Source organism: Hippopotamus amphibius, chromosome 2, assembly GCF_030028045.1.
Source record: "Hippopotamus amphibius kiboko isolate mHipAmp2 chromosome 2, mHipAmp2.hap2, whole genome shotgun sequence".
Classification (NCBI taxonomy): domain Eukaryota; kingdom Metazoa; phylum Chordata; class Mammalia; order Artiodactyla; family Hippopotamidae; genus Hippopotamus; species Hippopotamus amphibius.
In genome coordinates, this window is record NC_080187.1 from 68,293,771 (window position 1) to 68,306,564 (window position 12,794).

The 12,794-nt window shown below is 35.7% G+C and overlaps 1 protein-coding gene across 7 annotated transcripts in view; it reads left to right on the forward strand.

The window, feature by feature from the left end:
- The window catches only part of TUT7 (terminal uridylyl transferase 7), a 59,716-nt gene extending 49,091 nt beyond the window's left edge, over positions 1–10,625 (forward strand). For 4 of the 7 annotated variants that reach the window (XM_057722078.1, XM_057722083.1, XM_057722081.1 and 1 more), the window contains one exon: positions 9,415–10,624. In XM_057722078.1, the coding sequence (XP_057578061.1) occupies positions 9,415–9,482 (68 nt within the window). In that variant the 3' untranslated portion in view covers positions 9,483–10,624. Of the gene's footprint in view, positions 1–9,414 lie in introns of all 7 variants that reach the window. The other 3 variants (XM_057722080.1, XM_057722084.1, XM_057722077.1) reach the window with 2 other exon arrangements.
- The last annotated feature ends 2,169 nt before the right edge of the window (positions 10,626–12,794 follow it).

The following is a 12,794-nucleotide window of genomic DNA, read 5'->3' on the forward strand; positions in this document are numbered from 1 at the left end:
ACACTGATTTTTGCTCTGAGCAGCTAAAAGAATTGAGTTTGAATTTCCTGTGCTGGGGAACAGTCCGGAAGAACTGGGGAGAAATAAAGTTCTGTTTGAAGAGACGTGCTAGATATTAGGGTAGAGATGTTGAGTGGCCAAGTAGATACAGGAGCCTGGCATTTAGAGCAGAAGTCCAGGCTGCAGATATGAATTTGAGGATGATCTGTGCGTAATAGCCGGAAGTTCAGTCCTGGGTCTGACTGCGATCACTTAAGAAGTATATGCAGATAGAAAAGAGAAAAAGCACGTAGAGGCCCAGGCAAGGTAAGCCAAGGAGACACGGAAACAATGGCTTATGGGGAGGAGAAGCAGCTAGTTGGGTCCTGGAGTCCAAATGGAGAAAGTGCCTCAAAGAGGAGGAATTGACTCTGTGCAAATTGCTGCTCATAGTCTGTGCGTCGCAGACTGAGAATCAGCATTTTATTTGGCAACACAAAAGTCACTCACTGTGACTGTGAAAAGAGCCATTTCCTTGGAGTGGAGGGCAGAAAAGCCTGGTTGTAGGGAGTTGTGGTGAGAAGTGCTGGAAGAATTGTAGGCCACCTAACCTCAGCTGTGGGCACATAGTGCCAGGGTCCGCATCCCCACCCAGCCCCCACGCGTAAGGAAAGTTGCTCAAAGGGAGGGGGAAATGGGAAGCTGTGAAAGCCTTTCTTTGGTGTTTCAAGGGTGGTTTTGAGTCCTGAAACAAAAGGGAAAAATTTAAGGGGGGAAGAAAAATCAAAGTAACTTTAACATATAATGAATCACTTTTTCAGCCTTTTTCTTTTTTAAAAGGAATGAAACTATAAAACATAATGCATACATCTGAGTTCTGGCCTGTAGACACCTTTAGTAGCTTTGTTTAATATCTTTTTCTTTTTTTCTCTCTCTCCCTCTTTCTCTCTAATCTTCAGTAAAGTAGGGTTAAAGGAGGGAAATTATATAAGCAAATAGAACATGTGTATTCTTTTTAACTTGATTGTATAGTTGATGAGAAAAGTTGTTTTTGAAATTTTAAAACTTCATTTATATAACCTGACATTTTTGTATGTAATGTAAAACAAGCCACATATTTTATGCTCAGCTTTTAGGTATTGTGTTTTATTGCTAATGTGCAAACAATGTTTGCCTTTAGATTGGAGAGGTGCCTGTGTTCCTTACAGAGTGTGAACAGGCTAATCTGTCTCTACCATCAGGTGTCAGTTTCTGAGAGATAACACTCCCAGAGCCTCAGCAGCCTCTGGAGCCCCACAGTAGAGAGAGCTCTTCCCTGCTTTCCTCAGGGAGGCTGAAATAAGCAGGGCACAGTGATCTCACCCTGGGAAGCCTAAGAAAGCTCCAGGCAAAGAGTATTTGGTTGTCTCTACTTTGAATGTTAATAAGAGAAAAATAAATTGAATTATTAAATTAAATATTTCCATTGCTGTCAGTACCAAGATCAGTTATCTCCATTATATAAAATGATCTTCATAGACATAGGCATTTATTTTTATATGTGAATTTTACAGTTGGGTTTTTTTTAATGATTGGGAAAAACGTTTGAAATGGCATCAAATCCCTTTACAATCAAAATTTAAGAGGCATGAGGATTGAGGTTGGTATGCAGAGTGAGGTAGAACAACTCAAAGAGAAACAAATTGTCAAAGAATTGCCACCCTTACCCAAAAGGGGAATATGGTGTCCATGAAAGGTAAAGATACAGGAGACTCTGTAAGAACAGCCAAGAGCAGCTCTTTCCTGGGAAAGTTTTGTAATTGTTCTCAGGACTTAAAAACAAGAAAAGTTCTACCGGAAAAACCCTCAAAATGAAATAGAGTGAAATGAGAATGGGGCCTGTTGTGAGAGGATTTGATCCACAGTGGGAGAAGCTGTGAAAGATGGATGAGGAGATTGACAAGCTGCCTCTGGAAACTACTCAAACAGATGAAAGTATATGGGAAACAGATTCCACTGCAGTTTGTGGGCTTATTTCCCATAGACCCTCTGAGAGTTTGAGGATCACATAGTTACCAGATGTAAACAAACCAAAAGAGTGTTGTTTTTACAAGCTTCAGCCTTGAACAGGGCATTTTCAGAACATTTTACGTAAGAAAATACTGATCCTTACTCAGTTGAAGTATTTGTTTCGCCAAGGATAAGGTGTTTATGAATATCGGCTTTGCCATCAGATTGCATGGTGTAATTTCCAGCTTTGTGATCTTATCCTCCACTTGCTTCAGTTTCCTCATCTGTTACAAGGGGATGATGATAATAATAATAATAATAATAATAATAATAATAATAATAATAATACTTGCCTTGTAGGGCTGTTGAGAAATCCATGTAAAAGCACTTAGAAGAGTACCTGCATGTAGTGAGAGCAGAGGTTGGTGGGATGCTGATGGTGTTGATATTCCTGCAGGGCATCTGTCTGCATTGTTTCTGCTAAAGGTTTTACATGTCTTGAAAGAACAATTTTATTTTAATTTTATAATTTTTTAAGTGGGGGAGAAATATAGATGTTAGACATATGCCTAGAAATGGCATTACCAATTGACAGTAAGTTAGGATTTCCATAAATTATCTTCTGAGTAAGACATACATATTTATAAATCTTTTGAGTAACTGTAAAACTTAAACTTACTACAAAAAAAAGGTATTACAATAAGTAGGTTTACTTTATACCAGAAAAAAAAGAAAAAACATTTATTGGTGGTTAAAATTTATCCTTTCCAATGAATTAAACTCTCCAAGTTTAATTTATTGACAACTGTTAATACCGTCAAATTTACCCATGATAAATTTATGTAAGTTATCTGTGTTGTTATAAATGTGAAGTATGTCTCAACTGAAAGTAGTATTAAGTTTCTGAAAAGGTCTTCCTTTTCACAGACTTATTTATCTGTGATGCACGGGTAGTTTCCTAACAAGAGCCTGCTGGTATGGACAGCCTGCTCTCACGCATTAGCTATATTGAGCTTAGAAGAGATTAGCTCCTCTGAGCTCCAGATGTCACATTTGTAAAATTGGCAGTAGCACCATCTATCTCATCGGGTGCTAAGATTAAAGCACCCGTTTTATTGTAAGCACTCGACCAAGTTCTCTTTCCTCTCCTGATACCTTCCTCCATTCCTTTTCACTAGGCTACATATAGTTCTGAAGTCTCGAATGAGATAGTAGTAGATAGAAAAGCCCATGAATTTGCTTGCTATTCATTGTTTCCTCCCTCTCCCACGTACACACAGCTAACAGAGCACCTTAAATGTTCAGTAAGTTTGGGAGAGTGGTCACGAATACGAGCGTTAAAGTCAGACTTCCTTGAGAAATCCAGCCCAGTCATTTAGCATTACCTCTGTCGAGTTATCAGACCTCTCTGCGGCTCAGTTTCCTTTTTGATCAATTGGGACTAATATCTCAGAGGGCAATTGTAAGGATTAATTTCATATACGTAAAGCCCTTAACACGGCATCTGGCACAGATCACTCAATAAATTATTACTACTCTTATTACTTTAGTTAACAGAAAGTTTCCAACCATGCTGTAATTATTTCTCTAACTTCTAGGAGAAATATATAATGGAAGTTTTTAACAAAACAAGAGTATGTGGAGATTGGAGAACTATAGTGTAAACTGTTCAGTGTGAGAATCTCAAGAAACTAACATTTTTCTATTTCTTAATCCTCTACAGTTTTTTGCTAAGAAAATTATTTTTCAAAAGAAACCACTTCTATCTTTTCATTTATTCCATTTTAGTCCCAGGATTTGAAATCTTAAAAATTATAGTTGCTATAAGAGATTGGTAGATGTCCTTTCTCCTTCATGATGATGTGTAGTTTTTTCCTTGACCAGAATGTTAAGACCTACTTATTAGAAACAAAAACAGTGGTCTTTATGATAATAAATTTAAAATAATAAAAGCACTTTAAAAACCACACGGGGAGATCTTATTAGCAGTGAATATAGATCATTCTTTTTCATACCCTTCTTGATATTCCATTATATGAATATACATTATTTATTTAGTCATTCCTTATTAATGGAGTGGCTCTTTTCAAATATTTGTTATATCAGTGTCTTCAAAACTTTCTTGATTACATACTCTCCCCCAAAATGTTGAACTGCCAATATATTGGGTTGGCCAAAAAGTTCATTTGGGTTTTTCCATAACATCTTATGGAAAATTTTGGCCAAGCCAGTGTCTCCTTGTATGTGTCTAAATTGACAACTCAATTTTTCGTCATAATTGCAAAGCATGTAGTTTATGGAGGTTTTTTGTAAATATTGGCATTTTAAAGACAAAACTTAAATCAGCCTTAAATGTATCAAATGAAATATAAATATTATTTCAGATATTTTACATCTTTTTTTTCTCCTTAAATTCTTTTTTTCCACCTCCATGGAGTTTTATGTTAAGATGATATCTTTTATTAATACATATTTCAAGCATTTTATTAACCAGCCTATTATACTTAACTGCAACAAAAGTGTTTATATAAATTGGATTTTTTATGTAAATTGGATTTTTAAGCTTTTTATTAAAGCTCAAAGTGTAAAAATTTCTTCTAAGTTGTTTCTGTAGTTATTAGAATAATATATTTGACCAAAACAAATGTTTCAAATTTGGATTAAAAATTGCTTTCTATGTTTTCTTACTGAAAATGACTGTCATTTAATTAGATGGGATTTTTTTCTCATGCATTCATTTATCTTCGGATCAGTACTACTTCTTACAGAAATGAAACAGTGAATCATTTCTATTCCTAATCTTTTTGTTTTATACTTGGTAAACATTGAGAAACCTCATTAGTCTTCATGATAGCAAATTAAAAGTAATAGAAATACTTTTAGGAGCCTGGGAAGGGAAGACGTATTAATATTACAACAGTGCCACTCAGTTATTTTCATTCCTTTTTAATTAAATGACCAAAATCACATAGTACTGCATCATCAGAAATTATTTTGATGGTCATCAGCTATCAGTGTAATTTTATGAAAGCTAAAAATTGGGGTTTTTATTAGAGGCATTCACATTTTGTCACAGATACCAGCATTTTGTGTGCCTCCCTAGGCTTTTTTTTTTTTCAGCCTAGGCAACATACCACATTAATAGGTGGATGGCTAGAATAAATGCTCCCTCTCTTGTGAAAGGGGAAAGAAAAATTGGTGTGATTCCTGAGAACCAGCCCAAAACCTGGGCCACATAGGCATTCTCAGAAAGAACTCAGAAACTGAAGCACTGTGGTCAACTCTTTTAAAACTCATTACCCACTTGTAATGTTAAGCTATTCAGGAATATGCATACGCAAGGTTGAAGACCACTGTTTATATGAAACACTATAATGTATATTTGCATATTTGCCTAGTTATTTCCTCAGGATAAATTCCTACTTAGGAGAATAATAGGTTTAAAAGTATGTGTATTTCGACAGCGATACAAATAATGCCACATTGTGATTGTTGACTATCTCAGAATCATTCACAACTTCCCATACCTTCACTTCATTAAGGTAGTCTTTTTTCCAGTCTGCTTGAAGTTCTATTACCATTGATGCTAATATTTTCCATGTTTTCATTTGTATTTCTTCATGTTATATCTTTGTATTTTCTTTGAGTATTCTTTTTTTCCTTTCTTTTTTCTTTTTCTTTTCTTTTCTTTTTTTTTTTGGCCCACGCTAGGCAACATGTGGGATCTCAGTTCCCCAACCAGGAACCGAACCCATGCCCCCCTGTACTGGGAACGTGGAGTCTTAACTGGACTGCCAGGGAAGTCCCGAGTATTCATTTTTGTCTTTAGTTCTTTCTACTAGAAATTCATTCATACTTTGTCAAATGAGTTACAGTATCCTTCACCACCAACACCAGTTTATTATTCTTTCAGCCTCATTTATGATTTATTTTGCCATACATATATTTGTTTTTTAGTAGTTTGAGCAGCCAACTTTAGGATAGTTTCAAGTCATGCTTACACCATTTTAAGAATTTCATGTTCATCCCCCAGATTACACAAAAATTCATATTTAATTTCTAGTAGTTTTATCTTTTTTTTTTTGGCCGCTCAGTGCAGTATGTGGGCTCTTAGTTCCCCACCAGGGATTGAACCTGTGCCCGCTGCAGTGGCAGTGTGGAGTCTTAACCACTGGACCACTGGGCAAACCCCATAGTTTTATCTTTTTACATATGAATATTTTACATGACGTTTCTTCAGGTATGATAAGATTTTTTTTTTTTTTTTTTTACATTGGGTTGGCCAAAAAGTTCATTTAGGGTTTTTCCATAACATCTTATGGAAAAACTTGAACAAACTTTTTGGCCACACCATATATATATTACATGTTTAAGTGATACAGTAATAAATCTATAAGTACTATTCTTAGAAAAAATGGTTTCTTAACATTTTTGGAAAATTTTTTTAAAAATACAAATACTATAACTACTACCCATCTGCTAGAGAATTGGCATTATTTTTTCACATTTTCTTTTCAATCATTTGTTAATAAAAGATTAAGATGGTGGAAGTCCCCTTTGACTACCATTTCCAGGCCCATTCTATCTGTCATGTCCCCCTCCATCCCAGAGGATCCATTATTATGAGTTCAGGTACCCATTCTTTTTTAAGCCCTTACATATGTATCCTTTAACATATGTATCCTTGGTGAGTTTTTAAATTTAAGTGACATATCACAGTTTTGCAACCTGCTTTTTTATATCCATTTAATGAAATGATTTTGAAATTTATATGTTGTATATAGATTTAGCCTCTTTCTTTACAATATTGCATCATATGAATACAGAATATTTTATGTAGCCATTACCTAGTATGTGAGCATTTAGATTACATCTGATTTTTTGCTGTTATAAACAGTGTTGTAGGAAACATTCTTGTGTGAGTCTTCCTGAGCATGTTTGAGAGATTCTGTGGGGTTTGAGTACATAGAAGTCAAACTGTTGGGTCATAGCACATTTTTATACATGCGTACGTACCTTTTCAGTTTAGTTAGATACTGGCAAATGCCCTCTTATTGGTTGAAACAATTCCCACTCCCATCAGCAGTGCTTATTCTTACAAATATGATGAGTGAAAAATACTTTGGTGTTGTTCTAATGGATATTTTTTTGACTCAGGTGCTCCTAAGCACCTTTTTGTATGTTTACTGACCAGTTGGAGTTCCTCTGCTATGAATTGTCTTTTCAGATCATTTGCCTACTTTCCTGTTGCATTATCATTTCCTTAATAATTTACAAGGTTCTTCATTTATTCTGAATGCTGCGCATTTATTATTATATACATTCTGAATATCTTCCTCCAGTATATCTTGTCTTTTACCTTGTATCTATTGCTACTTCGGTTTTTAATTTTGAGATAATCAGATGATTGGTGTTCCCTGATTAGTTTTCATGGGCATGTGACTCATAATTTTAGGGGTATCTTTCAGAAATTCTTCCCTAGCCTGAGGTTATATAGAGATATCCATCTATATTTTTTTCTAATAGCTTTAAAATTTTATTTTTCTTATTTAGATTTTTAAGCTGTCTGGATTGGGTGTAGAGTATGAGGTAGTGATCTAATTTTTTTTCCCTCGAGTGAAAAGCCTGTCCTCAATACTTCATGCAGTTTAGCATATCAAAGATGTGTTTTTGACCAATAGACACTCTATGGTATAAATATGGTATTTGTACTACAGTAAGAGTGCTTTGATTCTTCCTTACATATCACTCATTTTTCACTGTGAGTTGACTCTCTAGATGTCCTGCTTTGTAAAGTTTGCTTTTGGGGGCATAAGTTTATATTTGCATACTTAATATGTTGGCTTTGGATAGTTTAGAAAGTACAGTTTAAGCGAAATGAAAATAAAAGCCATTTATACTTGTCCCATTCTAGAGCATTAACTATTATTTAGGTTTGGGAGGTAAAATCTTCCCATCTTTTTACATCAATGTGATGATGTACGGTGTGCATTTATTGAGTACTTTCTATATACCAGGCACTGTTCAGTTGCTTTACATGTATTAATCCATTTAATCTTCACAATAATTCCAAGGGGGTAGGTATTATTGCCCTCATTTTGCAGATAAGGAAAATGAGGCACCAAATATCTGATTGGTGGTGTTTCTCCATTTTTTTAAAAATCTTTAGTTTTAATGAAAATACTATTCATGTGGTTTTATAACCTGCTTTTTTCATGTTATTAATTATCCTTCTCTGCATACCTAGTATCCTGTTGTGTTCATAATAGTCATATCACAAGTTCTGGACATCTGAGTTGTTTGCATACTTAAATTACAACGTTTCTATGAATATTCCTTTAGCAAAATTTCCACCCGCTTCCCTGTCCGTCTGGTCTTCCTTCAAACAGTTTGGTGGTTAGGAGTTGATATCTTGTTTCACTTTGCGTTTCTTTGATTACCCATTGACAATGAATATTTTCTGTATACTTATGTGCTGCTTTTTTCTCTTCTGTATATTGCTTTTTCTTTCACCACCTATCTACTGATGTTCATCTTTTCTCTCTTGGTTTGTAACTTCTTTAGAACTAAGCATAGAAAGCCTTTTTCATAAATAAAGCAAAATGTGATGTACTTAGGAAACTCTTTTCCCACCCCAAGACTGTATAAATATTCACTACTTCTTATACTTTGACTCTCTTATATTTAATTCTATAATTCATTTGGAATTAGGTAGGGACAAAGGAAACCTATCTAACCCTTTCCTTCCAGAATTACTTATTTGACACAATACCAGTTTTTGACCAGTCCATACTTTTCCCCCATTGGTTTGAAATGTATATAATCAATGTGTATAACCTTTGTTATATACTACTTTCTTATAAGTAATCACTTAAGAATTTCTCAGTTTTCTAGTTTCACTAATCTATTTGTTTAGACTCCAGAACAAAATTTATTAACTGTTCTGTAGTGTGCATTTAATTAGCAATCTTCATTTCTGTCTTCACCTGTAAATATAATAGATTTCCTTTTTTTCTTTTAAATCAGTAAGTTATGGCTACAGTGTCACCATTCACCACTTCATGTCTACAGAGTAATAATGCAAGATATTGATTTCTAACCAAAGAATTATTTGCAGTCTATTCTGTTTGGTTGCATATGCAAATCAGAGCCTTAGATGTTCTTCTGGCCTTCTGTGCCAATATGTAAATAGTGTGCAAATTTATTAAAATGATGTCACTCTAGCAACTCGTCTGCGTTTACAAAGAATGTGACGAGGCTTATGTTTCATAGATAATGTTCTGTATATACCTTTTTACAATATATCTAGCCAAATTATTTGATTCAAAACAAGTGATCAGTATGAAAATTTTCTGTGAATAATTAACAATAAGTAAGTGTATGGCATTTACGATCAAGTGAGGCTTGTTTCATTTATGTTGGGTTTTGTTTTTTCCCCTTCTCTAGGTAGCCTTTCCAGTAAATATATGACTCAGGGAAAAGCCTCAGCGAAGAGGACCCAGCAGGAATCATGAGGGAAGGAAAATGCCGCACTCTAAATGGCCACTCAGGCGTTCCTATTCACTTTGAAAATTAGGTTCATTTCACAGGACACAGCAGCATAGATCAGGCTTCAACTTAACATTTAAGGGAAATGTCAGATTTTTTTTTAACTTAATGAAATTGTTAATGAGGAAAAAAAATTTTTAATATAGTCTTACCTACTACAAATCCCTATAGATTTAAGAATTTTAAGAGAAAGCCATGATGTATGTATTTAAGACAGGTTAAAAAAAAAATGTAACTATGGGCCAGTATTCAGTGAATACAATTTCATGCTTTTTAATTCTTTCAAAGCACACTAAAAATGGTGTGCTGATAATCTCCAAGTAAATTAATCCTTTTTTTCCCTTATAAATCCTTTTTGTTTGTTTCGAAGAGGGGAAATTATATTTATTGTTGTTGACTGAATCCTTGTGTGAAAGTGTGTCAAATATGTGTGAAGTGCTACTACTGTATTTACGATTTACAAACTTTATTTTATTGATATTTGTGGAAGAAGTGATAACGTGAACATGAGTACCTGTTTATGTGAGCCTTCCGTGGATGAGCAGTGCCACTGAGAGGCTTTTGGGTTTTTTTCCCTCTCTAATTTTAAGTAAGTTGACATATAACTACTGTGGTCATAAAAATGAAGTAAGGAAAACAAGAGTCCTGCTTGCTGCTAAACACATTTTCAAAGGAAAAATGACAAAATAAAAGTAATTTTTGCTTTTTATGATATTCAGAAATTAGGGTAGAGGACTTTTAAAAGCCCTGATGATTAAAGATGCTAAGTCTGCCAATCACAAGTCTGATTGGTATCATTTTGATCTGGCTGGAGCCCTCATGGAACTGTTTCTCAAATTTACAAGCCCTTCAGAAGTAGTACATGATCAGAATTATGCCTCGATTTATTTATCATTTTGAAATAAAATCAGAATTTCAACCTATAATTTTATCCACATTACTTTCCAGTGAGAGTCCTAAATTTCATGAGGAAACTAGGTCAAGGATTAAGGGCAGTACAGATCTGCTTCTCTTTATCCCATGCTCCCTTTACATGTGCTCGTGCAATCTGGTGTTCACTGACACCTTGCCTGCTACATCCTGGGAATGTGCAAATAAGAAGCACAGATTTAAGGGGATGAATGCATAGGAAGGGCTGCGGGGGGGGGGGGGGGGGGGGATACTTGCTGGGCAAGTGTTCCCAGATAGAAGAGGGCTCAGAAAGTAGCACACCTTGTGTGTCCTTCTTTTAAACAAATTACTTGAAGACATTTTCCAGCTAAAGAAGAATCATATCAAAATTAACTTTAGACGGGAGTTCCCTGGGAGCCTAGGGGTTAAGATTCTGGGCTTTCACTGCTGTGGCCCAGGTTCAGTCCCTAGTCGGGGAACTGAGATACTGCAAACTGTGTGGTGTGGCCAAAGGAAAAAACAATTAACTTTAGAGTTGGAAAGTTGTGGTAGAAAGAATTAGGTATCATTCCTTACTTAGTTTTGAATGAACACAAACGCATGAATTAACAAGTAAGTTATGCAACCTGGACTAAAACTGCTCTACGTGACTTTCCTCTGCTGTTCCTTTTTTTTTCTCTCACCTTCCTGCATGAAAGTACTGGACACATAATTTTCGGCACTTTCTTTGGAAAGACGGTTGATGCCATTCTGTTGTCTTCTGGCATAGTAACAGAAGACTGGGGCCAACCTGACTTTTGTTCCCTTATAGGTTTTATTTTTCTGCTTCGATGTTTCTGTGTTTATTTCTCCCTATAACTTTTATATCAGTGACTTTTGTCTGAAACAAAAGTGAATCCATTGTCTCTCCCCACCTAAGGTTTGTTTTTTAATTTGAGAAAATAGCTATATTCATAATTTTATTTCTCAAAAATACTTTCGTCTTTTCTCAAATGCCTCTCCCTATCATCTCTTTCCTTTCTGGTAGGAGAACTTGGCAAGTTTAATCTCCATGTGACTAGCTTGATTTTTAGTGTCATTCTGCTGTTTGCTGTTTCTAATATGAAGTTTGTCATTGCACATTTAATTTTCTTGAACTTAACCCTCCACCTTCCTTTTTCTCTCATTCTTTTAGTTTGCTCTTATCTTCCTTTTCAGAGAGACCATATTTTCATATATCCTTCGAAGAATGTTTAAAGTTTCCTACATTTATTCTGAATCCTAAAGTAGATTCTGCCCTGTGTATCTGATAGCTTTTTGTTTGATTTTCAGTTCGTCACACTGAATCAGTGGGACAGTGACTAGTGTTTGCCAAAAAACCTGGGTCATGTGTTGACCTTGCTTCTTCACTCTCTTTACTCGGGTGCTGGTCACAGCCCCTTCTCAGCACCCCAGCTAGGGGACAGGTACATCTGCTCCTTACAGAGTCCAGTTTCCAGGGCGTGGCTATCTTGCAAATGCAGCTGGCCTGTCTCTTACAAGCTCCCAAAATGCCCCACTACCAGAGTTCTCCCTTCCTGGTTTTCTCAGAAACAAAAATATGAAATCCATTTTTATACCCCCAATCTACACTTTTTAATCTCTTGTTCAGTGTGTACAGTAGCAGCAGTGTGCACACTTAGAGATGTTTATTAAATGTTCTGAGATAACTTCAGTTTCTTTATTCAAAAACATATATACACACACACACACACACACACACACACACATTCCCCTAGTGGACAAAATCCTGGGTAGATAAGTCCATAGGGTTCAGTGTTACAGGCAAAAAATTGTTGAAAAGCAAACAGAATTCAACAAACCTCCCTAAAACTAAAGATGTGCTTGGTACTCTTTTTATTTTAAAGCAGGCTTGTTGGGACAGCAGCAGTCAAGAATGTAGCACACTTTCCACTGAGTGGAACTCTAGGCTTAATTAGCTTCTGGCTCTGCCATTTTTCCAGCTGAGAGTGTGGCAAATCTCCCGATCTCTTAGCCATTCATTTTCCTTGCCTGTAAAATGGAAATCATACCTGCCCTTCCACAGAAGTGAGGATCAAGTGCAGTGTTACTAAGAAAACACTTTTTTTTTTAATGTCTAGAACCCTGAAATTAAATCTTGAAGTGCAATGTTGAACATTTCCCTATCATGAGTTTTTAACATAGTAGTGGAAATCCAGAAGTGGTTACAGCTTGCAGCCACTTCAACACTTTCCACACCCGCCTCATTTCGACACCACAGAGCGGCTGCTGCTCTGAGATAAAGAAGCACACATTTTTTATATAGTCATGAAGGTGCTTTCTTCTCCCATCCAAGTACTAACGAGGCCCGACCCTGCTTAGCTTCCGAGATCAGACGAGATCGGGCG